Source organism: Lepus europaeus, chromosome 3, assembly GCF_033115175.1.
Source record: "Lepus europaeus isolate LE1 chromosome 3, mLepTim1.pri, whole genome shotgun sequence".
Taxonomy (NCBI): domain Eukaryota; kingdom Metazoa; phylum Chordata; class Mammalia; order Lagomorpha; family Leporidae; genus Lepus; species Lepus europaeus.
In genome coordinates, this window is record NC_084829.1 from 43117449 (window position 1) to 43140282 (window position 22834).

Below are 22834 nucleotides of genomic sequence, written 5' to 3' on the forward strand. Positions count from 1 at the left end.
GAATTTTAACCATTTTAGGATTAATCTGCGACTCGAATTACCGAGGCAGCCACCCCTCCTCCGTCATTTGCTGCAAATGAGTCTCCCAGTTTGTCATTTGCTGTTGCTAGTTGTTTGCAGCTCCTGTTTTCTGTCATCAGCATTTTCCCTCCTGGGGCCCAGCTTGCCAGGCCTCGCTTAGCAGTAGGGGGGCTCACGGGATCCGAAGTGAGGTGCTGTGGCTCTCTCCACACGTTTCTGCGTGCGTGAGCGTCGCCGGGCCCTCTGCCCTGACCAGCAGTCTGTGTTCCTTTAGGCCTGACCCCTGCCTCATTCCAGCAGGATCTGGACCCATCTTCACCCAGACAGGTTTGTGTGCATTTTGACGGTGAGAGAGACTGAGCGCCTGCTAATCCACACCTCCGTGCAAACACCGGAGTGGGGTGTCGGGGGCCAGAGAGGGAGGTGGGTCGTCGGAGGTCCCTGGGGCACTCAGCAGTTACCCTTTGAACTACAGAGCCTTCTGAACCTGGGCCCTGCTGGGCAGCAGAGGGCCAGATCTAAAGACCTCGAGGTCTGTCCGGCGAGCACCCCTGCACCTGGGTGGCAGAGGTTGGGTGAGCGTGGCTGTGGGTGTGGCTGCACAGGGCCAATGTGAGAGGAGTGACGGCCAAGGTGCGGTGCTGGCTGGGAAGCCCTGGTTATAGAATGCAGTTCCTTAAGGAAAAAAATAATGAGGGTAAATAAAGGCGCCGGGCCCAGATTCACTCTGGTGCCTTTCTCTGGGCCAGGCACCGTTCCAGACGAGCTACCTGCATTAACCTGTGAGTCCACGTTTCCGCACAGGCCTGTGAGGCTGATAACTGTTATTAGCACCATTTCACAGGTACAAAAACCCAGGTGCCAAAAGGGGAAACAAGTTGCCCAAGGTTATTATACTCTTTGGTAAGTGAGAGAATGGAATTTGGGTGTAGGCAGTTTGAGTCCAGTCTCTGAGCCCTGGATCCTGTCCCCACCCTTCCCGCACACCACATGCTGCAGCTCTAAGGGTGTGCAGCTCTTTAAGTCTCCCAGGAGGTGCAGAGGCCCTGCGGGATACATGACAGGTGCTACCAGCCTGTTTTTTTTTTTTTTTTAATTAATATTGAGAGGCAGAGATACAAAAGGGGTGAGAGAGAGAGAGAGAGAGACCTTCCGTTGCTGGTTTACTCCCCAAATAATTGTAACAGCCAGGGCTGGATTAGGCTGAAGCTAGAGCCAGAAACTCCATCCGGGCCTCCCACATGGTTGGCAGGAACCAAAGTGCTCAGACTGGCATCTGCTGCCTCCCTGGCACATTAGCAGGGAGCTGGATCAGAAGCGGGCAGTAGTTTGGGCTTGAACCAATATGGGATGCGGGCATCCCAAACAGTGGCTTAATCCACTGTGCCAGATGCCTGTCCCTGCTGGCCTGAGAAGTCTACACCCCAGGACGGGACAATGCTCAGAGCTGAGTCTATGATGCAGGTCTGAGCGTGGTGGCCAAGCCAGAGTCTGGAGGGCGCCCAGACCTCGGGGTCTGGTGAACACAGGGGTGTTCATCTGGACTTTACTGGATATAGTCATGTCCTGGTGTTGGCTCCCCGAGACAGGAGCCAGGGTGTGGGCCGACCCCACGGATCGCAGCGTCCGAGCCTGGGCCTGGCTTTTCTGGAAGCCGAGTTCTGTGTCCTTGCTTTTGCAGCAGCAGACTGAGTTCCCAGAGCAGCGGCGGCGGCGGGCCTGCGGTGTCAGGGCTTCTGGAAAGGTGGGGTGGAAGTTGCGCTGTTGCCGTCTCGCTCCTGGCCTAATGGCTCGGGCCATTTTTAGATGTCAGGAAGTATAACAATATGGCCCATTTCTCTCGGTGAATAATGGATGAATCCAGGGAAGGTGCCGTACTCTTCCTGGTGAATTATTTACCAGGAGCCTCTCACTTGAGGGCGTTCCATTATAAATGCTCCGAATCTGGTGTAGACCGTGGACCCTCCCCTCTCCTCCCACCCTGGCTGCTCTCCCACCCAGTGACACACGCCCTGACCCTGTGGCCGTGGACTGAGTCTGGAGGGTGAGGGGTGGGGAGCCGAGTGAGTGGCCATCAGCACAGAGCTGGTGCCCACTCCGCGGGTGTGGGGAGCCTGTGGGTGCACCTGTGTGTCCTCTGTCTCTAGGCTCTGGCGTGTGTGCTTGTTTCTCTGCCTGTTGATCCCCCCCCACCCCCGCCGGGGCAGGGTCTAGGTCCCACTGTCACTCTCTCAGCGTCTCTCTGTCCCCTTTCCTCCGCCTGTTCTCCCTGTCGGTGTCTGTCGCTCGGTCCGTGCGACCCTGCGGCTCCTTGTGAGACACATGGGGACGGCCACTTCCAGCTTTAAGTGAAGCCAGATCTCGGTGCCCCCCAGACCCTGCCTTAGAGATGGACAGAGCAGGCATGAAGTAAGCTTCAGGTCTTTGTCACTGTTTTGGCTGTTCAGTCCCGCGATTGCGTCAGCCGATCAGGAGGGCTTTCTTCCCCAGCTGTCTGTGTGTGCCTTGTGTTTTGTAACGTTTGCCCCCAGAGTAGATTAGCCCCAGGCTGGAGGCCCCTGGAAATGAGCTGCACATTCTGTGTTGCTTTCAGAAATAACTTACAAGGCACAGCTTCTGACCCTGTTTCATTAGGTGGTTTTTTTTTTTTTTCATCTGTTATGGATTTGGAGATTGAAAAACTTTTCTTGCTATCTTTAGCCAGAATGCTTTTTCTAAATAGCTGACTTTTTCAAAAGAATGGCTCTTTTGTGGCTGTTTTCTTGAGAAATAAAGGAACAAATCACTAGTAATGCAGTTAAGAGAGTCAATAAAAGAATGAAATTCATCTCTGTCTCATGAGAAAGTGTATATTTTAAGCAGTAAAATGAGGTTTGTCCAAGGAGCCCAGGGACTGTCTGGGGAGCACGGATGGTTTGCCTCTAATCCAGCCCCTGGCCTGCCTTCCACTTCTGTCACTGTGCACCTACCCCAGGGCCTGACGCCTGTCTCCCTGCTGCCAGGCTGGCCATGCAGGCAGGGGCTGGGCTCTGTTACCTCCCCGGAGTACTCGAGCGATGAGCATGGCTGCAGCTGGTGCCCACTACCAATACCTTCCCCTCCTCTCCTGTGCATCGTGTTGGGCAGCGGGGAGCTGTGTCCCAGCTGCCGTGGCGTCAGGGGTCCCAGCTGAGGGAGGGCTGATGGCGGGGCTAGGTCTGTCTGCCGACAGCCGCAGCGGGCAGTCCTGTCTCCCACGCGCCTCTGCCATCCTGGAGCTGGGGGTCCGGGAATGCATGCACTTTCACCTCCTCCAGCCAGTGACCCTCCCAGGCACCCTCCTGCCTCCTCCCTCAGTCTGGATTCCTCTCCTTGTGTTCTGGGTTAGACCTAAAAGCTGGCCTAGAGACCTGGATGGAGCAGCCCTTTCTGAGACCCGTCCCCAGAGAGAAGGGTCGGTTTGCAGAAGCAGCTGTTGGTGGACAGGTGGAGATTCTGCTCTGGCAGGAGGAGGGGCCTTGGAGAGACGTCGGTGGCCGTAGCCCGGGAGGATGGCCCGGCTGCCAGGGGGTGCCCGGGCCTCCTGCACATGTGTTCCGTGTCCCTGCGTGTGCAGCAAATGCTGCCCGCCGCCGCAGGCGAGGGGCTCGTGCCTTCCACATCACGACATAGCAGAGTGATTTCCTCACATTCCCCGCTCTTGGCTGCTCTGGGAAGTGGTTTGCACAGCACTTCTAAATATAAAAGCATGGGGCAGGCTGTGTGTCTCCTACCCCTCCTGCTACCCAGCCCAAGGCCAGCCTCTCCTTTTGTGCTGGGGTGGGGTGGGGGAAGAACAGGAGAAGCTGGGGTGTGTGTGGGAGTGTGTGTGTGAGAGGGTTTGTGTCAGTATGTATGGGTGTTGTGTGTGTGTGTGTGCAACTCTGTGTGAGTGTATCAGTGTATACGAGTGTGAGTGTGTTTACATGTGTAAGAGTGTAGGTGGGGGCCGGTGCTGTGGTGCAGTAGGTTAAAGCCCCAGCCTGCAGTGCCGGCATCTTATATGGGTGCCAGTTTGAGTCCTGGCTGCTCCTCTTCCAACCCAGCTCTCTGCTATGGCCTGGGAAAGCAGTGGAGGATGGCCCAAGTCCTCGGGCCCCTGCACCTGCGTGGGAGACCAGGAAGAAACTCCTGGCTTCAGATAAGCTCAACTCCAGCTATTGTGGCCATTTGGGGAGTCACTGTCTGTGACCCCACTTCTCAAATAAATAAATAAAATCTTTTTTTAAAAAAGAGTGTAGGTGTGTGTGAAGATTTGTGTCTGTGTGAGTATGTATATGCACAACTGTATGTGTGGGTGTGTGAGTATAGGTGGGTGTGAGGGGTTGTGTCTGGGTGTGGGTGAGAGTATATGTGTGGAGGAGGGGTGGCACCAGGCTCAAGGATTCCCAGAGAGTGGGGGAAGCGTGGTGCTAAGGGCCCCCAGAGAGGAGGGTACAGACTTGGAGACTGCTTTTCAAACTGTGGGCAGCTCGGTCCAAGCCATTTACTTCCTTACCAGCAGAGGGATGGACGTTACACCCAGTGGAATGGCTGCGGGGAGAACAGGACAGAGGGCATCAGTGAGTGTCCTGCAAGCAGACACGTGGTGGGCGGAATGCAGACGGAGGAGCCCACAGGTCCTGGGCGGCCCCCGCCGCTGCCGTCTCAGACGTTCTTCACTCTGCTTTCCCTCTCTGTAAACTGAAGCCTCTTTGACCGGGAAATACAGCAGTTTCTTCTTTTTTTAAGCAAATATATGTAAAAGTTTTATTTATTTATTTATCGGAAGTCACGGTTATAGAGAGAGAGAGAGACAGACAGACAGATAGAGGGAGAGAGAGATCTTCCATCCCCTGGTTCACTCCCCAAATGGCTGCAATAGCTGGGGCTGGACCAGGCTGAAGTTAGGAGCCTGAAACTCCATCTGGGTTCTCCCATGTTGGGGGGCAGGGACCCAAGTACTTGGGCCACCTCTGCTGCCTTCCCAGGCATGTTGAGCAGGGAGCTGGGTCAGAGTGGAGTGGCTGGGACTTGAACTGGCACTCTGATAAGGGATGCCGGCGTTAATCCACTGTGCCACAACACCAACCCCAGTGGTTTCCCCCTTATCCTTCTTTTTTTTTTTTTTTTTTTGACAGGCAGAGTGGACAGTGAGAGAGAGACAGAGAGAAAGGTCTTCTTTTTGCCATTGGTTCACCCTCCAATGGCTGCCGCGGTAGGCGCGCTGCGGCCGGCGCACTGCGCTGATCCGATGGCAGGAGCCAGGTGCTTTTCCTGGTCTCCCATGGGGTGCAGGGCCCAAGGACTTTGGGCCATCCTCCACTGCACTCCCTGGCCACAGCAGAGAGCTGGCCTGGAAGAGGAGCAACCGGGACAGGATCGGTGCCCCGACCGGGACTAGATCCCGGTGTGCCGGCGCCGCAAGGCGGTGGATTAGCCTAGTGAGCCGCGGCGCCGGCCTGGTTTCCCCCTTATCTGCAAAGGATTGGTTCCAAGACCATTAACCCGTGCCTGGAACTGTAGATAGTACTGAACCTGAGGCAAGTGGTTTTTCCTGTGTGTACATACCCATCATAAACTTTTTAAAAGATTTATTTGTTTATTTGAAAGAGAGGGAGAGATAGGGAGGAGAGAGATCTTCCATCCACTGGTTCACTCCCCAATTGGCTGCAACGGCCAGAGCTGGGCCGATCTGAAGCCAGGAGCCAGGAGCTTCCTCTGGGTCTCCCACTTGGGTGCAGGGGCTCAAGCACCTGGGTCATCTTCCACTGCTTTCCCAGGCCATTCGCAGGGAGCTAGACCAAAAGTGGAGCAGCCAGGACTCAAACTGGTGCCCATATGGGATGCTGGCACTACAGGCCAGGGCTTTAACCCACTATGCCACAGTGCCGGCCCCTGTGTGCCTTTCAGTATGGTGGCCACCAGCCACCTATTGCTCCTGAGCACAACTTTACTCCCTTTAAATTCAGTTATGTTGTCCCCTGTGGCTAGTGGCTATCCTATTGGACAGAGCAGGTCTAAGGGGTATTTTATTTGCATGTTGGTTTTCGTTTGAGAGGAGGAGAGACAGAGTAAGCTCCCATCTGCTGGTTCATTCCCCCAAATGCCCACAACAGCCGAGGCTGGGCCAAGGCCAGGGCTGGGAGCCAGGTCTTCAGAGTGAGTGGCAGGGACCCAGCCACTCGGAGCCATCATCCCTGTTTTCCAGGGTGTGCATTAGCAGGACGCCACGCTCAGGAGTGGATCTGGGGTTGGCTGCAGGCGTCTTAACCGCTACACTAAATGCCTGCCGCGAGGGACAGTTTAACTTCATTTAAAGCCTGGGATGGCTTTCCTCATTGAGTGGAGTCCGGGCCACCCCCACCCCTCTCCCTACCCCCAGGAGTTCAGTGTTGCTGGGGCCAGGCCTGGTGAAGGTCAGGGAGTCCCCGTCTGCCTGCCACAGAGAGCCGGGCTGAGCTGCGGGGCATGGTGGTCAGGTGTGCAGCTGTGCCCATCTGCTGGGTTGGAGCCTCCCAGGAGGGAGACAGGGATAGGAAGAGAGAGTTCGGCAGGTGGGGCTCATGGAGTTTCCTGCGCCTGTCTTCAACCTAAGGCTTGGTCCAGGTGGTGGTACCCGGCCTGTCATGTTGTTTGTCCCCTGCTCTGTAGGAGAGACAGCAGGACACTCCTGGGCTCCACCCTGGCACTGTCCCCAGAGTCCCTCCCTGGTCCCTGAGAGTTAGGGAGCACACCTGGGAGTGCCTGCAGCAGCTCCTGTGTCATCTGGAGTGAGGAGGGCTGAACTCCCTTTCTTGCTCTCTCTCTCTTTTTTTTTTTTTAATTAAAGAAGCTTGTTTAAAATATTTAGTTTTTTATTTGAAAGGCAGAGTTTACAGAGAAAAAGGGAGAGACCGAGAGAGAAAGCTAGAGAGAGAGAGCAAGCTTTTCCATCTGCTGGTTCACTCTAAGTGGCCACAATGCAGGACTGGACTAGGCTGAAGTCAGGAACCAGGAACTCCATACTGATCTCCCAGGTAGATGGCTAGGGCCCAGGCACTTGGGACATCTTCCGCTGCTTTCCCAGGTGCATTAGCAGGGAGCTGGATTGGAAGTGGAGCAGCCACGACTCCCAATTGATTGCCTATATGGGATGTTGGTATCACAGGTGGCTGCTTAACCTGCTGTCCCACAACACCAGCCCCGAAGGGCTCAACTCTGTCCCCTCTGGGTCGCTGCGGCCACTGAGGTCTTTCTGGGGTTGAGCCTGAGGCTCGTCTCCCAGTCTCGCACCCGTCAGCTGTCAGGGGTGTTCTTTCTGCAGGCCCCACCCTCAGTGGCATCTCCGGCCAGCAGCTGGCTGCTGCGTCTCTCCCTCTCTCTCTTCTGGCAGAGGATGGACACGTCCCCAGGCGGGGAGGGCACCGTGGTTCCACTGGCAACCCTCTTCCAGCTCCTGCCTGGCACGCGCCCTTGGAAGGGATTGCCTTAGTCCCAGGACATTTCCACCCAGCGTCCGCCTTTCCCTGGAATTTGTGTCTTGCTTGTTTTTTAAGCTTCCTGAAAAACAGGTAGACTTCTGTGTATCTGTGCATCATTTGAGAAACAGAGAGGTCTGCAGGCCGAGAAAGAGTCTCTGACATTGGTTGCCGGGCTGCCCACTTCCAGGTGAGAGGATAGTTAAGTTGGACGAGCTTTTGGGTCAGATGGACACTCGTGCGCCTCGTTTCCCCGACATGTGCTCCCAAGAAAGTGTCACGTTGGCACAGCTCACCTGTCTGTACCTTGGGCTTGCTGTGTAGCTCAGGGGATAAGGCCCAGAGTCACAGCAGAGGCAGGAGTTGTGGGCGCCAAAGGCAGGGAGTTTTTGGTGCAAACCTGCGGCCGAGGCCGTAGGGCCACTCAGAGACTGAGGCAGATCTAGGGAGTCCGCCTGGGGCTGAGCCGTGTCAGAGCTGTGTGCCTGTTTGCAGCCCCCAACACCTACCGTGCATAGGGGCACATTTTTTTTTTTTTAAAGATCTGTCTTATTTATTTGAAAGGCAGAGTGAGAGATCTTCCATCTGCTGGTTCCCACCCCAAATGGCTGCAATGGCCCAGGGCTGGGCTGGGCCAAAGCCAGGATCCAGGAATTCCATCCAGGTCTCCCACATGGGTCCAGGGGCCCAGAGACTCGGGCCATCCTCCGCTACTTTCCCAGGTGCATTAGCAGAGAGCTGGGTCAGAAGTGGAATGGCGCCGGCGCCGTGGCTCAACAGGCTAATCCTCCGCCTTGCGGCGCCGGCACACCGGGTTCTAGTCCCGGTCGGGGCACCGATCCTGTCCCGGTTGCCCCTCTTCCAGGCCAGCTCTCTGCTGTGGCCAGGGAGTGCAGTGGAGGATGGCCCAAGTGCTTGGGCCCTGCACCCCATGGGAGACCAGGATAAGCACCTGGCTCCTGCCATCGGAACAGCGCGGTGCGCCGGCCGCAGCGCGCTACCGCGGCGGCCATTGGAGGGTGAAACAACGGCAAAAGGAAGACCTTTCTCTCTGTCTCTCTCTCACTGTCCACTCTGCCTGTCAAAAAAAAAAAAAAAAAAAAAAAAAAGAAGTGGAATGGCGGGGACTGGAACCAGCACTCATGTGGGGTGCCCCCGTCAGGTGACACTTCACCAGCTGACTATAGCACTGGCACAAGGGACACCCACACCTGCCCTGCCCTGGCCCTGCCTCTGGAGGCCGTGCAGGAGCTGTGGGGAGTGGGCCCTTTGTTCTGTAACTCACTGCTGCCAATGCAGTGTTCGCTCTCGGGGCCCGGCCACATGTAGGCTCTCATGTCTCTGACTTTCCAGACGGCAAAGCTGCGTGGGTGGGGCGGGGATTGGCCCACACCCCCTGCTTGCCAGTGGCTCTGTGAGGCCCAGAACCCCAGCCTCCCTTCCCCACGTCCTTCCCACCCGCTTCACTTTGGTGCCACGTGATGTGGGCCACGAGGCCCCTGCCCCCACGGTGGGCCCGGCAGAGTCCAGTTGTGGCTTTGGCCTAAGGTGGAGGCGCTGGCCTGTTCCTTTGCTTCTCCCCCAAGTCCCTGGTGATCTCATGTTTCTCTAATCCGGATGTGGGAAGCTCTCCAGATGTGCCAGTTAAATCCCAGGACAGGGAAACCCAGCAGGGCCCCTGGCCCTGCTCCCTCCTGCCCTGCTCCTGTGCGTGAACCAGGGCCCTTTGTAGACCCTTCGAGGACCAGGGTGGGCGTGGTTCTTGGATAGTGACCTCTGAACCCTCACGTGCCGGCTCACCATCAGACAGCGCCTGGGGTACTGATGGTCTGTGAGACGCGCATTGCAGAGCCCTGGGCTTGCAGCTACCCCGCAGAGTTTTGTGTTTTGCTGACCTGGGTGGACTGGGAAGTGACTGGGCTTGCTGTTCTTGCAAATGCCTTGTTCCCGTAGCCACTGGGCTTCTTGCCTTTGAAGCTACAGGTGTGAGCAGCTGTGGGCTGTCGTGGGGGGAGTGGGGGCTTGAGAGCAGCAGGACGTGTGCCCGCTGAAGGCCAAGCATCTGCAGGGCTGGCGTTGTCCCTGGGGAAGGAGGACGGGGCAGGCCGGGGGAGACTCCGGTTCCTCTTCCATGGTGGTCTTTTGAGTTTGCCGAAGGTAGAGACGTGTGCACGGGGCTGACCTCCTAAGAGCTGGGGAGCTCGGTGCCTGCCGTCTACCCAGGAGCACCTGTGGTTCTCAGGGGTGGGCTGCCGTCCCTGGTGCTGTGATCCTGGGCAGGCCTCTCCTCTGGGGGCTTGTGTGCGGTCCAGCAAGAGTCACCTAGGATTCAGGATGTTCCCCCAGCCAGAGACCTGCACCCTGGAACCAGGGATTGAGTCCTCAGTAAGTCCTGGTGTGGGGTGAATTGGCCTCGGGCCGAGGAGAGGTCATGTGACCCCGCAGCACCATGCAAAATTCCCATCTTTCTAGGGGGCCTTTGGGCTGGCAGTGGCAGGCTCCTCCCCTGCTCCAGAGGCGCCTGTGCCGAGGATGGAGGGAGAAGTGGATAGAATCAGCCAGTCGTATCGAGCAGGTTCCAGGCCTGTGCAGGTCCTGGGGATGTTTTTCCTAGAACAAAGGGACCAGCCCCTGGGAGCTCACTGAGCGGCCAGGATAGGTGCTTGGACCAAAGTGGCCCAAATGACTTAGAACTGGAATACTTGGAGAAAACTTCCTGCTGCTGTCCACAACAATCGTGTTTACACCTGTGTATGTGCACACACACACACATGCGTGCATATGCACACATGGTTGGCTGGGCCTGGGGCCCAGAGAACAAGGAGGGTGGGCTCCAGATCAGACGCAGGCAGGGCTCAGGGACGGGAGCTGGGCTGCTGCCCACACAGCCCTTTCTCTAGGGGCTGGCGCTGGAGGCACAGTCAGGGAGAGGGTCTGGGTATAGATGACTGTTAGGGCGCCAAGGAAGGGGCTTGGAAGACCTCCTGACTGGGTTCTTGCAGCGCTCGCCTTGCTGGGGTTGCCCTGGTGTGGGAAGAGGGCCCTGCCCACTTATCGTTGCCGAGGGGCTTCAGTGGGAAGCAGACCCACTGTGAGCTCCTGGCTCCTGTCCAGGGCCCCACAGCCGGGCTGGTAGGGCTGGCGTCCCCATTTCACAGCCAGGAGAAGGATGCACCGGCCATGCTAAGGCAGCATCGCTCCCGAACATTAGCACAGCTCCCACGCCAAGAGCTACTCATGGAGAGCATACGTGCTTGGGGGGGGGGGGACCATGTGATGGGGCAGCACGTGAGAGAGGGACTAGTGTGCCTTCCCCACGTGACAGCCCTGGGCCCAGAAAGGGGGCCCCTGAGGGAAATGCCGCCCCAGCCCCCCAAAGCCTTCCCCCTGCTCTGTCGCCGCTGCCCGCTGTTTCATGCCATCAAGAGCCCCTCACTCCTCTCCAGAGTCTGGCGGAGCTGCAGGGACTCCCCAGTGTGCCCGGGCCTCCTGCCTGACTCCCGCGAAGCGCGACAGCCCAGTGGCAGCTCCTCCTGGCCGCCGTGCCCAGGGCCCCAGCGAGCATCCTCAGAGCGGCTTCTGAGCCCGTGTGGGTGCCAGGCTCCCTGGGGGCGCAGCCTCACGGCCGGAGCTGGGGACTTGAAAAAGGCCTTTCCAGACATCTCAAGTCTGCCCCAGCCAAGCACTAACCAGGACCTGCTGTGAGCCGACGTCAGGACAGAGGCCCCCGCGGGGCTGGCTTTGATGTTCCCCAGGCCCTGTCGTGGGGGCACGGGGGCTCTGAGTGGCAGTCTGGGAATGCAGCGTCTTTCACCACAGCTATGAAGCGGCCCAGCCCCCGCGCCAGGAGTGGGTGCTGGAGCCTGGGGCTGGGCTGGGGTCCTTTCCCGCCGCCCCGAGGTATGCTGGCTCTTCCCCCAGCTTGGATTTGGATCGGACCACCTGGGGCAGGTGGTCTGCAGCCCAGGGCCCCTCTCCCTCCATCCCACCCACCACCTGCTAATCCTCTTCGGACCTCTCCTTACTGCCCGGGGCTGGGAGGAGTCCTGGACCTTGGCCACGCTGGAGCTTCTGAACGTTTGTAGAATTTGAGTCCCTGAGCAGCGAGAGACATCTTCCCGCCAGTCTCGGCTGCCTTCTACTGCAGGGGAGCATTGCATGCGGCACTTCACCCATCAGCCACCTCGGCAACGCCTGCCAGCCCGTGAGCGGGCCCAGGAAACTGAGGCCAACAGTCTGTGTTCGTGCCCGAGGCCAGACACCCCTGGGTGTGAGGTCAAGATCTGAGCCCGACCTTTGTGATTCCAAACCCTCAACTGCTCCTCCGTGTGGGCGAGACTCCTGGCTCCGGAGCTCCCCCAGGGCTGCAGAGGCTGACCTGGGACACGGGGTGGGAGGGGGGGTTGCCCACATTGTTAGGGCAAGCGCTCTGTCTTTGGCCTTGACGAGCGTCCTGGACTTGGGTGTTGAGGGTCCCAGGGTTCTGGGAGTCACAGGTGCAGGTCTGTTGGTCTGTGCCACGAGCCTTGTGGGGAAGCGTGCCACACACTGGTCCCGCCGCACACCCGCCTGCTCAGCCTCATTCCCTGGGTGCCTTTGTGTGCCTGGCGTTGTCTCTCCTTCACTGGCTGGCTGTGGGCAGTGTGACTGCCCGCCGTGAGGTCAGATGCTTCCAGGGCTGTCTCTGGGTCCCTGGGTGGGGCTAGGAGTCGGCTCCTCTGGGCTCTGCTCCTGAACTTGGGCAGGTCCCTTCACACCTGCGGGGGCAGGGCCACGCCCCTTGGAGCCCTTGGCAGAGTGCTGGGTGTCTGGATTGTCACGTGCCCGGGGGGGCCAGACAGTGCTGCTTTGGTGGACACAGCTCAGCGAAGTGGGGAGTCGGCCTGCCCGGAGAACCACCAGTGCCCCTTGCAGAAGTAACGCCAGGAAGTTCCCTGTGTTTTAACTTTTATTTATTTTCACTATATTTGAAAGGCAGAGAGAGTGATTGATTGATTGATTGATTCCCCCCCCCCCATCTTCTGTTTTACTTCCCAATTAACCACAACACCCAGGACTGGGCCGGACTGGGGCCACTTTCCCTCCATCCCACCCACCTGTACTAGGAAGAGCCCAAAACTCAATCCAAGTCTCCCACATGGGTGGCAGGGACCCAAGTATTAGGGCCATGGTGTGCTGCCCTCTAGTGCGCACATTAGCAGGAAGTGGAATTAACCAGGACTTGAGCCAGGCATTCTGGTGTGGGATGGGACTGTCCAAATGTCATGTTAACCCTGCACCAAACACCTGACCCTTGGACTGTTCCGTGTTGGGAGACGGATCAACGCAGGGGCAGCCGCTCGTTTGGGTCAAGGCCTAGGGGACCCAAGACTTGTCTTGCCCTTGACTTCATGAGAACACCAAGCCTAGTGCCCTAAAGAGACATACCCCGGGCCGGCGCTGTGGCGCAACAGGCAAAAACGTGCCGCCTGCAGTGCCCGCGTCCTATTTGGGCACTGGTTTGAAACCTGGCTGCTCCACTTCAGATCCCGCTGTCTGCTATGGCCTGAGAAAGCAGTGGAAGATGGTCCAAGTACTTGGGCCCCTGCACCTGCATGAGAGACCCGGACAAAGCTCCTTGGCTCCTTGGATGAAGCAAACCCTAGGCCGGAGCCCGGATAGGGGCTCTTTGGGCTGAAATCAGTCTCGGTGGTTTGGAAGGGGACAGGGAGGACCCGTTAGTCTCTCCTCGCTGCTCTTGCCCAGCCCGCTTGGTCACAGGCAGAGCCTGCTTCTTCAGTCCCAGGTGGCATATTTCTTCTTCTGGGCGGGGAGAGTGTTCCTTTCCACGTTCAAGGCCAAGTGGCTCCAGGCCTCTGCAAGGCGCCCACGTGGGCGGGAAACAAAGCCCAGTGTGTTACTCCCTGCCACCCACCTGCCCGGCCCCACCCTCCGCCTCCCTAACTCATCTGCTCGTCAGCACTGGCTTCTCGCTCCCCTCGCTTCCCACTCGCTGTGGGCACACCTGTGCTTGCCAGTCCCCCTGGTCTGTTGAGTGTTCCCCTGGCCCAGCCAGGGGTGCAGGAGAAAACCGGGAACTACTTGGTTCACCTCTCGCCTTAGCAGAGAACAGTTGGCCTTGACCATGGATGGGTTCTTTGGGCTTGGGGGTGGCCCTGGCGAGTCTGTGGCCACAGCGTAGGTGTGTAGAGAGTGTTGGCTTCCCCAGGGATGTAGTGGGTTCCTCTGCCTAACCCTGGGCTGCAGAGCGTCTGAGCTGTAGCTGCCTCTGTTACTGGCACCCTAGGGGTTGTCCTTCCGGGATGTTCTTTGGGTCCTGGACAGTGGGGAGGGTTGCCTGCTAGTTCCCTGCTCCCCGGCCTGGCATCCAGGTCCAGGCTCTGTTCTCGGGGAGCCTCCTTGTACAGCCCACTGCCATGCTGCCCTGGGGGCTCCCCTCCCCCTCTGCACCCACACCCTCCCTCTGGCATTTACGTGACCATAGCCCTGTCTTGGATAAAAGTCCTTTGTGCCCCAAAGACTTGAGGCCCCTGAGGTGAGGGCTCAGCGGCTTTGTATCCAACAAAACACTTCATGCCATTGAGAACTTTTTCCATGGACTCTTATCAATGGCTGTATTGTGATCCTTCACACCTGCACTTATTGGATGCGTGCTGTGTACGCAGGCTCTTTCCTCCTCCTGTGCTTGGGATTTTGGCTTCTGTTAGGACAGGAGCTGCAGCCCCTCCTGACCCGGCCTCTTCTGCATCTCCACTGCAGGTGCCCAGGCAGCCATCGTCTTCATCAAGGAGCCATCCTCTCAAGATGCACTGCAGGGACGCCGGGCACTGCTGCGCTGTGAGGTCGAGGCTCCGGCCCCAGTGCACGTGTACTGGCTGCTCAACGGGGCGCCCGTCCAGGACACCGAGCGGCGTTTTGTCCAGGACACCGAGCGGCGCTTTCCCCAGGTCAGCAGCCTGAGTTTCACTGCTGTGGACCGGCTGCAGGACTCCGGCGCCTTCCAGTGCGTGGCTCGCGATAATGTCACCGGCGAGGAAGCCCGCAGCGCCAACGCCTCCTTCAACATCAAATGTGAGAGCCTCGTCCCCGTTGCACCCTCCGCCGCTGAGCCCTGGGGTCCCCTCCTTGGCCTCGACTTCTCCCAGGTCCAGTCAACGGAGGCAGGCAGGGCGCGGTGGCCGCCAGCTGTTCCTGCTTCCATGGATAAACGCAAGTTGGAAAGCCTTGCGTTTTCCAAAATTTGTTTCCCCTTTGAGTCTGGGGCCCATTTCTCTGCTGGATGTTTTTCTCAGGGGGAGGGGCAGTGAGGGCTTTGACTGCCTGTCAGGCTTGATCCTCCAGGGCCCGGGGCCAGCGCTTGGGATCTGGTTCCTGCAGCCCCCAGCCGCTGATTCGAGAGCACCACTGTGTCTCTTGGGCCCCAAGCCTCAAGGTTCCACAATTTCCCATGTGTCCTCCTTGCCTTTTGCCTTCCCCCCCGGCTCCACCCCTCACTGCACCTGCGGCCTCTCCCGCAGGGATCGAGGGGGGCCCTGTGGCCCTGAAGCAGCCGGCCTCTGAGGCAGAGATCCAGCCACAGACCCAGGTCACGCTCCGCTGTCACATCGACGGGCACCCTCGGTAAGGAGCCAGGCGGGTGGGGATGGAGAGGGTTCTTTGAGACAGCTGGAGAAATCTGCCCAGATCCTAGGCTGCTTTGTTCTGTCAACACCCCTGCCCACAAACGCTAGTGACCTGGCGCCGGCCCGGCCCATTGCAAGTGTGGGGCAATCCCCCGCTTCTGTGAGCTGAGCGTTCTAGAATTGCAGTCTCATCTGCCCCGAATTGTTCTGTGCCCTGTCCTCAAGCCTCAGTTTCTCCATTTGTAAATGGGTCTAGCTCTGACCCCTGATTCTGTATCCTCTCCTGGCCACCGAGGACTCCCTGCCCCCTGGTGCTGACCCCCTCCCACACGCAGGCCCACCTACCAGTGGTTCCGAGATGGGACGCCTCTCTCTGACGGTCAGAGCAACCACACGGTCAGCAGCAAGGAGCGGAACCTGACCCTCCGGCCGGCCACTCCTGAGCACAGTGGCGTCTACTCCTGCTGTGCCCACAATGCCTTTGGCCAGGCCTGCAGCAGCCAGAACTTCACCTTGAATATTGCAGGTGAACCTGGGGAGGGGATGGAGGAGGTGAGGCAGGGCTGGGAGGGGCGTCACCACCCTGCTTGCTCACCACCCACCACGCTTCCCTGTGCCCCAGATGAGAGCTTTGCCAGGGTGGTGCTGGCACCCCAGGACCTGGTAGTGGCGAGGAACGAGGAGGCCATGTTCCATTGCCAGTTCTCAGCCCAGCCGGCCCCAAGCCTGCAGTGGGTCTTTGAGGATGACACTCCCATCTCTAACCGCAGTCGGTAAGTGTCTGGCTGGGGTCATCCAGGACTGTGGTACAGGTTGTGTACTGTGTAGAATTATGCATGCAGTGCCTCCCATTTCCACCAGATGGCAGTAGACTATTTCCCTGTTCCAAAGTGAGGCCAACAAAGGGAAGCATCTCCTGGAAGGGCATCTTTTTCCAATTTGCACAAAGCTTAGTGTGTGAGCTGGGGGTGGCTGTGCTGCTCTCCCCACTTCCCTGTGCCCCATGAGGCTTCGGAGAAAGGGGAGGGAAGATCCAGGGATGAGAGGGACACAGGGGACCTAGGTGGGTACCATCTGGATTGTTCCAGGGTAGCGAAGATGCCTTACACACACACAGCTTTTGGAGGAAGCTGGGAGAGTCCAGCCCCGCTCTAGGGCCAGGTCTCCTAGCTTAGGCCCTAGGAGAGCAGAGAGCACCTTCCCCACGCCAGGCACGACCATAGCCCTTTAACGTGTGCTGCCCTGGTCTCGGACTTGGCTTACCCCTGACCTTCACCCTGCTGTGGCCAATGGGCTCTGACCCCTGGAGCTGGGTGCCTGATCCGTGGGGAGGTGGCCAGGTTGCACACTGTGGCCCACTGCTGTCTGCCCCATACCACTAAGACTGAGTCTCTCGTTGGAACACACAGCCGCACAGGAACAAGTCACACAAGAGCACATGCATGCTCACTCGCGTGCACACACACATGTGCACACACACACATGCACCAGCTTCCTTCTCGCTGCTACGTTCCCGGCTAGTCCCTTCCCATCTCCAGCCTTTGCAGGAAAGGGTTCCTGGGCACTCCCCAGAAGAAGGTCTGCAGGCCACCCCTTTCCAAACAGCACTCTGTCCCGTCCACAGCCCCCAGCACCTCCGCAGAGCCACGGTGTTTGCCAACGGGTCCCTGCTGCTGACCCAGGTCCGGCCTCGCAATGCAGGGGTCTACCGCTGTATCGGCCAGGGCCAGAGGGGCCCACCTGTCGTCCTGAAGGCCACACTGCACCTGGCTGGTGGGTCCCCGGGTCTGGGGTGGGGTGAGGGGGTTGCCTTCGATGTTGGTGCACAGAGATTTAGGCTTCAGTTCCCATGCACAGGGCAGGGGGAGGAAGCGGGGAGGGTTTGGTGTGGGGGAGGGCTTGGGCTGGCTGAGGGAGGATACCACGTTTCCTGAGGCCACAGTGGTCAGCCAGCTCCCCCCCCCCCCCACCCCCAGAGATTGAAGACATGCCGCCCTTTGAGCCCCGGGTGTTCACAGCCGGCAGCGAGGAGCGTGTGGCCTGCCTGCCCCCCCATGGTCTGCCGGAGCCCAGTGTGTGGTGGGAGCAGGCGGGGGTCCGGCTGCCCACCCATGGCAGGGTCTACCAGAAGGGCCACGAGCTGGTGTTCGCGGATACTGCCGAGAGCGACGCTGGTGTCTACACCTGCCATGCAGCCAACCTGGCTGGTCAGCGGCGACAGGATATCAACATCACCGTGGCAAGTGAGCACCTCCGACCTGCGGGCCGAGGGGAGGTGGAGGGGACCACAATCCTGAGAGGTCTCGGCCTCTGGCTGTGACGGACAGAGGCTTCCCTGGTGCCGGCCTGGGGCCCGCGGGCGGGGGGCCCGGTCACCTGCGGGGAGGCACTGTTGGAGTAGCCGGTGGCAGCCATGCCCAGGGTCGGGAAGGGGGACAGGCCCTGTGGCAAAGCGGTGCCTGGGCTGCAGAGGACCGAGCACTGGACCTGGGTCCCATTGTGTGCCTAGCCCCGAGAGTGACCGTGGGCAGCAAGCCAGCTCCCTGGCCAGGGCCCACGCGTACCCTACAAGGTGCTTGCAGGAACCAAGTGAAATCCACGTTTGCTTTTTGGGGCATAATGGTAGGCATGTTACTTACGGAAAAGGGGGGTGGGAAGAGCAGAGTGAAATAGAGTAAATGGCAGAGGGAGGTGGGGGCAGCCTCTGCTGCAGGGGTGCTCCCGCGAAGCGGGGGTCCAGCCCTGCCACAGGCCCTGAGACAGAAGGAGGCTTGCGTGTTGGAGGGACGCAGTAGCCACATGGCTTGTGGCTGTGTGTGGTGTGGTGCGTGGAGTCCCGCAGGCCAGCATTTGAAGTCCTCTCCTTGTCATGGCTTCATCAGTCACCACTGGTTGTGCCATGGGCATAGGCGTGCCCACCTGCAGGTGTACTGTGATGACAAAGGTAGCTACGAAGGTAGCATTCAGGCCTTCGCCGGGCAGGACTGCTGTGGGTCTTCCCCGGGCAGTTGGCCGGTTCTGAACTCAACGAGGGGGGCATTTGAGTCCCTTGGGCCCGAGTCCATTGGTGCTGGAGACCTATAATTAGTCTCCCTGGTTTTTCCAGCGGTGCCCACATGGCTGGAAAAGCCTCAGGACAGCCAGCTGGAGGAGGGCAGGCCGGGCTATCTGCATTGCCTGACCCAGGCCACACCCAAGCCCACAGTCGTCTGGTACCGGAACCAGATGCTCATCTCCGAGGTGAGATGGGGCAGGGGATGGCTGGCAGTGGTGGGTGGGTGGGCCTGCCCCTGCCCCTGCCCGATTCCCTCCCTGCTGCCCCCTTTCCCCTGTAGCCACCCCCCCCTACCCCAGAGAAGCCATGGTGGGGGGTGGCCTGAGGCTCTGACGTCGCTTGTGGTGGCCTCTTGTGAGCTGCAGGACTCCCGGTTTGAGGTCTCCAAGAACGGGACCCTGCGCATCAACAGCGTGGAGGTCTATGACGGCACGTGGTACCGCTGTGTGAGCAGCACCCCAGCCGGCAGCATCGAGGCCCAGGCCCGCGTGCAAGTGCTGGGTGAGCCTGCGTGGGTGGGGTGCGCCCCCGGCCTGGGTGGGCAGCGGTGCAAAGCGGGAGGAGCAGCGGGCCCAGCTTTGTCCAGCCTCCTCAGCAGCCGCCATTCTTCCTCTGCCGACACAGAGAAGCTCAAGTTCACACCACCACCACAGCCACAGCAGTGCATGGAGTTTGACAAGGAAGCCACGGTGCCCTGCTCGGCCACTGGCCGGGAGAAACCTACTATTAAGTGGATACGGGCAGGTGGGTGCTACCTGGGCCTGGGGTGAGGCCAGGCGCGTGTGGCGCCAGCCAAGTGCCTGGCACCAGCCAGGAATGGTGGCAGTACACAGGAAGATGGAGCCGACTGATAGGCTGGCCAGGTCAGAGGTCAGCTGACAGCACTGGACAGCTCAGGCCCCAGTGACCGCGCCAATCTAGGGCATTGTCCAGGGCTCCTTCACCCTTTTCACCACCTGAGAGCCTTCAAAAATTGGGGAAAATCTGGGCCGATACAAAGCCAAGAGCCAAGAGCTTCTTCTGGGTCTGCATGTGGGGGCAGGGGCCAAGCGCTTGGGCCATCTTCTGCTGCTTTCCCAGGCCTTCTAAAGGAGCTGCATCAGAAGTGGAGCAGCTGAGACCCATATGGGATGCTGGCACTGCAGGCGGCGGCTTTACCCACTCCGCCACAGCGCCGGCCCTATGTGTGTTCTTTTTTAACATAGCAGTTTCATTGTACGGAGTTTTCACTTATTAAATTTACACGAGATAGACACACGTATTATGGAAACAGAAAATGCAGATAACCATATGTAGTCTTATGTCCGTTTTAACCTAATGCCATCAAGCGCTTCCCCTGGTGTTAGACATTCTGCATAAACACTGGGTTTGATGATTGCAATAATATTCCAATGATTGGATTCACTGTAATTTATTAAAATATTTCCTAACGGTTGGAGATTAGGGTTATTAGCTATTCCTGCACTTTTATTGCTGTAATAACATCTTTAAGCCAGAGGGTTTTTTTTCTCCTTTTTTTGGATTTAGGTTTATTTCCTCTGGGAAACATTCCCAGAAATGGAATAATTATGTATAAGAGGGCATGGGCATTTTTACAGCCATTGACATGAGTTGCCACGTTGTTTATTTTAGAAGGGCTGCACTGATCTTTAACCCTCACCAGCAGTGAGAGGGAGAAGGTAGGGTTGTAGGTGCTGCGGAGGTGGGTCCTCTGCTTGGGTCTGGGGGGGAGGGGCTCCATGTGGATCTGAAGTCTGGGACGGTGGCAGAGAGCAGCCATGAATTCTGGGGCGAGGAGCGGAGAACAAGGCCATCTTGGGGCCCCGTTGGAAGGCCGCTCAGCAGATGAAATGTCACGTAGGGCAGTAGGAGGGGGATGAAGATGGGGAGAAGGGGTAAATGGGTGGTAGGGAGGGGAAGCTCTCAGCATGGGCTCAGGAGTTGGGCTTTGCTGGCCAGTGAGCCAGCAGGAGCGGCCCAGGACACTGCCAGCCTCCAGGGAGACTCTACTCCGTGGCCTGATCCCTCTTCATTGCCCCTGCAGATGGGAGCAGCCTCCCAGAGTGGGTGACAGACAACGCGGGGACCCTGCACTTCGCCCGCGTGACCCGCGATGACGCCGGCAACTACACTTGCATTGCCTCCAATGGGCCGCAGGGCCAGATCCGTGCGCACGTCCAGCTCACGGTGGCAGGTGCGAGTGTGGCGGGGCCCAGGGGGGCGGGGTGGGGGTGGGGGGCGCGGCCTGGACCCTGCCGGCTCCCATCGCTCACCTCTTGCTCGTCTTCTTCCCACCCAGTCTTCATCACCTTCAAGGTCGAGCCAGAACGGACGACTGTGTACCAAGGCCACACGGCCCTTCTGCGGTGCGAGGCCCAGGGAGACCCCAAACCACTCATCCAGTGGAAAGGCAAAGACCGCATCCTGGACCCCACCAAGCTGGGACCCAGGTGAGCCCTCGTCCCCGCCCCACGCCTCCCGCAGCCCTGGCTCCCTGGAGGCAGCCAGGTGGGCAGTGCTGCGGCGTCTCTCCGGGCAGGATGCACATCTTCCAGAACGGCTCCCTGGTGATCCACGACGTGGCCCCGGAGGACTCGGGCCGCTACACCTGCATCGCAGGCAACAGCTGCAACATCAAGCACACGGAGGCCCCCCTCTACGTCGTGGGTATGCCTGGCAGGGCCCTGCACCGAGGTGGTCTGGGGAGGCTTCCTTATCAGCCTGCTCTCCTGGGCCCCCCTCCATTTGTGTGGTGGGGCAGGGTGTTCCGCTCTGCCCGCCCCCCCCCCCCCCCCCGTACCCACCATGTCACTGCAGTCTTAGATTCCTTGGCAGAACTGGGCTGTCCGTTATTAACACCCCACATGGGTGTCTGTGTGTGGGGGGGGCTTCTCTTCCTGAAGTGCTTCCTCCCGGGTCTCCTGCAGCAGCCACATGGTGGGTGGGGCCCTGGGGGTGGGGGGATCAGGCAGGGATGCAGCAGGACGAGGCCCCAGGGAGGAGGACATACTGGGTTAAAGGCCCTGGCCTGGGCCTCCCCTCGGCACTGCCCTCCCCCCCACACCCCGAGGGTCCCTCTCCCCAGCCTGTCTGCATCTGTCCGCACGGGGCTGACTCCTGGGAGCCTTCTGCCATGCTGAGTTGCCGGCCATGACTGGGCTTTTGACCCATAAGTCCGCACCTGCTGCTGGCTCTACAGCAAGGCCAAGGCTCTGTGAGAGCTTGTTGGGTGGGCGTTGTCGGTGACCCCACCCCCAGCCCGGACTCTTGGGGTAGATGCGGGGTGGGCGCTTGAGTGAGGAGAGATATCCCCTGGTCAGACACTCTGTGTCTCTCAGACAAGCCCATGCCAGAGGAGTCCGAGGGCCCCGGCAGTCCCCCGCCCTACAAGATGATCCAGACCATCGGGCTGTCAGTGGGCGCAGCCGTGGCCTACATCATTGCCGTGCTGGGCCTCATGTTTTACTGCAAGAAGCGCTGCAAAGCTAAGCGGCTGCAGAAGCAGCCCGAGGGCGAGGAGCCGGAGATGGAGTGCCTCAACGGTGAGTCCCTGAGTCCCCCGAGCCAGCAAGCCAGCGAGCTAGCGGGCGGGCCAGCAGGGCGGGAGGCGCGGCGGCGGCGGGTGCTGAGCGCCCTCCTGCGGCCACGGCGGGGACAGCCGCAGCGCTGCGGGCCCCGGGAGGCCCCACCCCTCGCGGGAAGCCCGGAGTTGGCCGATTCCCAGCGCCTGGCTCAAGACTTCCACGCCAGAGCCTCTTGGAGCAGCTGCCTTTGTTTCCCTGCCTACCCTCCTCGGGGAAGGGGGGGACTAGACCACAGATCGAGTAGTGTATGGACCCGTGCATCTGTCCCACGTGGGCTTCCCCAAGGGCAGTCTGCCCTGTCTCTACGCCCGCCTGCCCCAGCAGAGCTCTACCGGGCAATGCTGGGTTTCCAGCATCCCCCTTGGTGCTCTGGGAAGTCTCCCTCCTCGTCACTTTCATTGTGTGTCTTTGGAGCGCTTTGCACCTGGGGCACTCCTGGAAGGCAGCCACCCCCTGTAGAAGTGGTGGGGGGTGGGGGATTTGGGGTAGACCCCTGCAGCTTACCCCATCTCAGAGGCAGTGATCCGCTACACCAGCAGGTGGTCACACGGCAAAGGGTGACCTGGCCCTTCCCTGCCCCCAGCTCATCGCTGAGACTGGCCCTGAAGTGAGGTCCCCGTGGAGGCCAGTGCCTCCGTCCCTCACCCCGTGCCCCTTCTTCCCAGGTGGGCCTTTGCAGAACGGGCAGCCCTCAGCAGAGATCCAGGAGGAAGTAGCCCTGAGCAGCCTGGGCTCGGGCCCCGCGGCCACCAACAGGCACCACAGCATGAGTGACAAGATGCACTTCCCGAGGGCCAGCCTGCAGCCCATCACCACACTGGGTGCGTTGTCCTGAGCCCCACTGCCCCGCTGGGTGACAGCCGCCGGCTTGGGCTTGAGGCTGGGTTACAGGCGCGGGGCTCGAAAGGGCCTGACCCCTCGGCTGCTAGCGATAGATGGGGACAGAGGCAGGGACCCCGTCTGGTGCCCCCGGTGCCCCCTGCAGATTTGGTGTGCTACCTGCGGGGTAGCCTCTGGATGTTTTCTTTGACTCCTTCTTTTGTTTAAACTTCATTCAAGAGGAAAAGTGGGGTGGGTTAGGGGTCTGTGCTAAAT

The 22834-nt window shown here is 59.5% G+C and overlaps 1 protein-coding gene across 1 annotated transcript in view; it reads left to right on the forward strand.

Moving 5' to 3' along the window:
* The window catches only part of PTK7 (protein tyrosine kinase 7 (inactive)), a 62858-nt gene that overhangs the window by 30218 nt on the left and 9806 nt on the right, over window positions 1-22834 (forward strand). Inside the window, exons 2-15 of the mRNA XM_062186154.1 lie at window positions 14238-14549; window positions 14996-15098; window positions 15436-15626; window positions 15723-15873; window positions 16725-16873; window positions 17077-17343; window positions 18207-18340; window positions 18521-18656; window positions 18780-18899; window positions 20200-20349; window positions 20455-20605; window positions 20695-20822; window positions 21494-21697; window positions 22405-22560. Coding sequence (XP_062042138.1) covers window positions 14238-14549; window positions 14996-15098; window positions 15436-15626; window positions 15723-15873; window positions 16725-16873; window positions 17077-17343; window positions 18207-18340; window positions 18521-18656; window positions 18780-18899; window positions 20200-20349; window positions 20455-20605; window positions 20695-20822; window positions 21494-21697; window positions 22405-22560 — 2352 coding nt within the window. The remainder of the gene's footprint in view (window positions 1-14237; window positions 14550-14995; window positions 15099-15435; window positions 15627-15722; window positions 15874-16724; window positions 16874-17076; window positions 17344-18206; window positions 18341-18520; window positions 18657-18779; window positions 18900-20199; window positions 20350-20454; window positions 20606-20694; window positions 20823-21493; window positions 21698-22404; window positions 22561-22834) is intronic.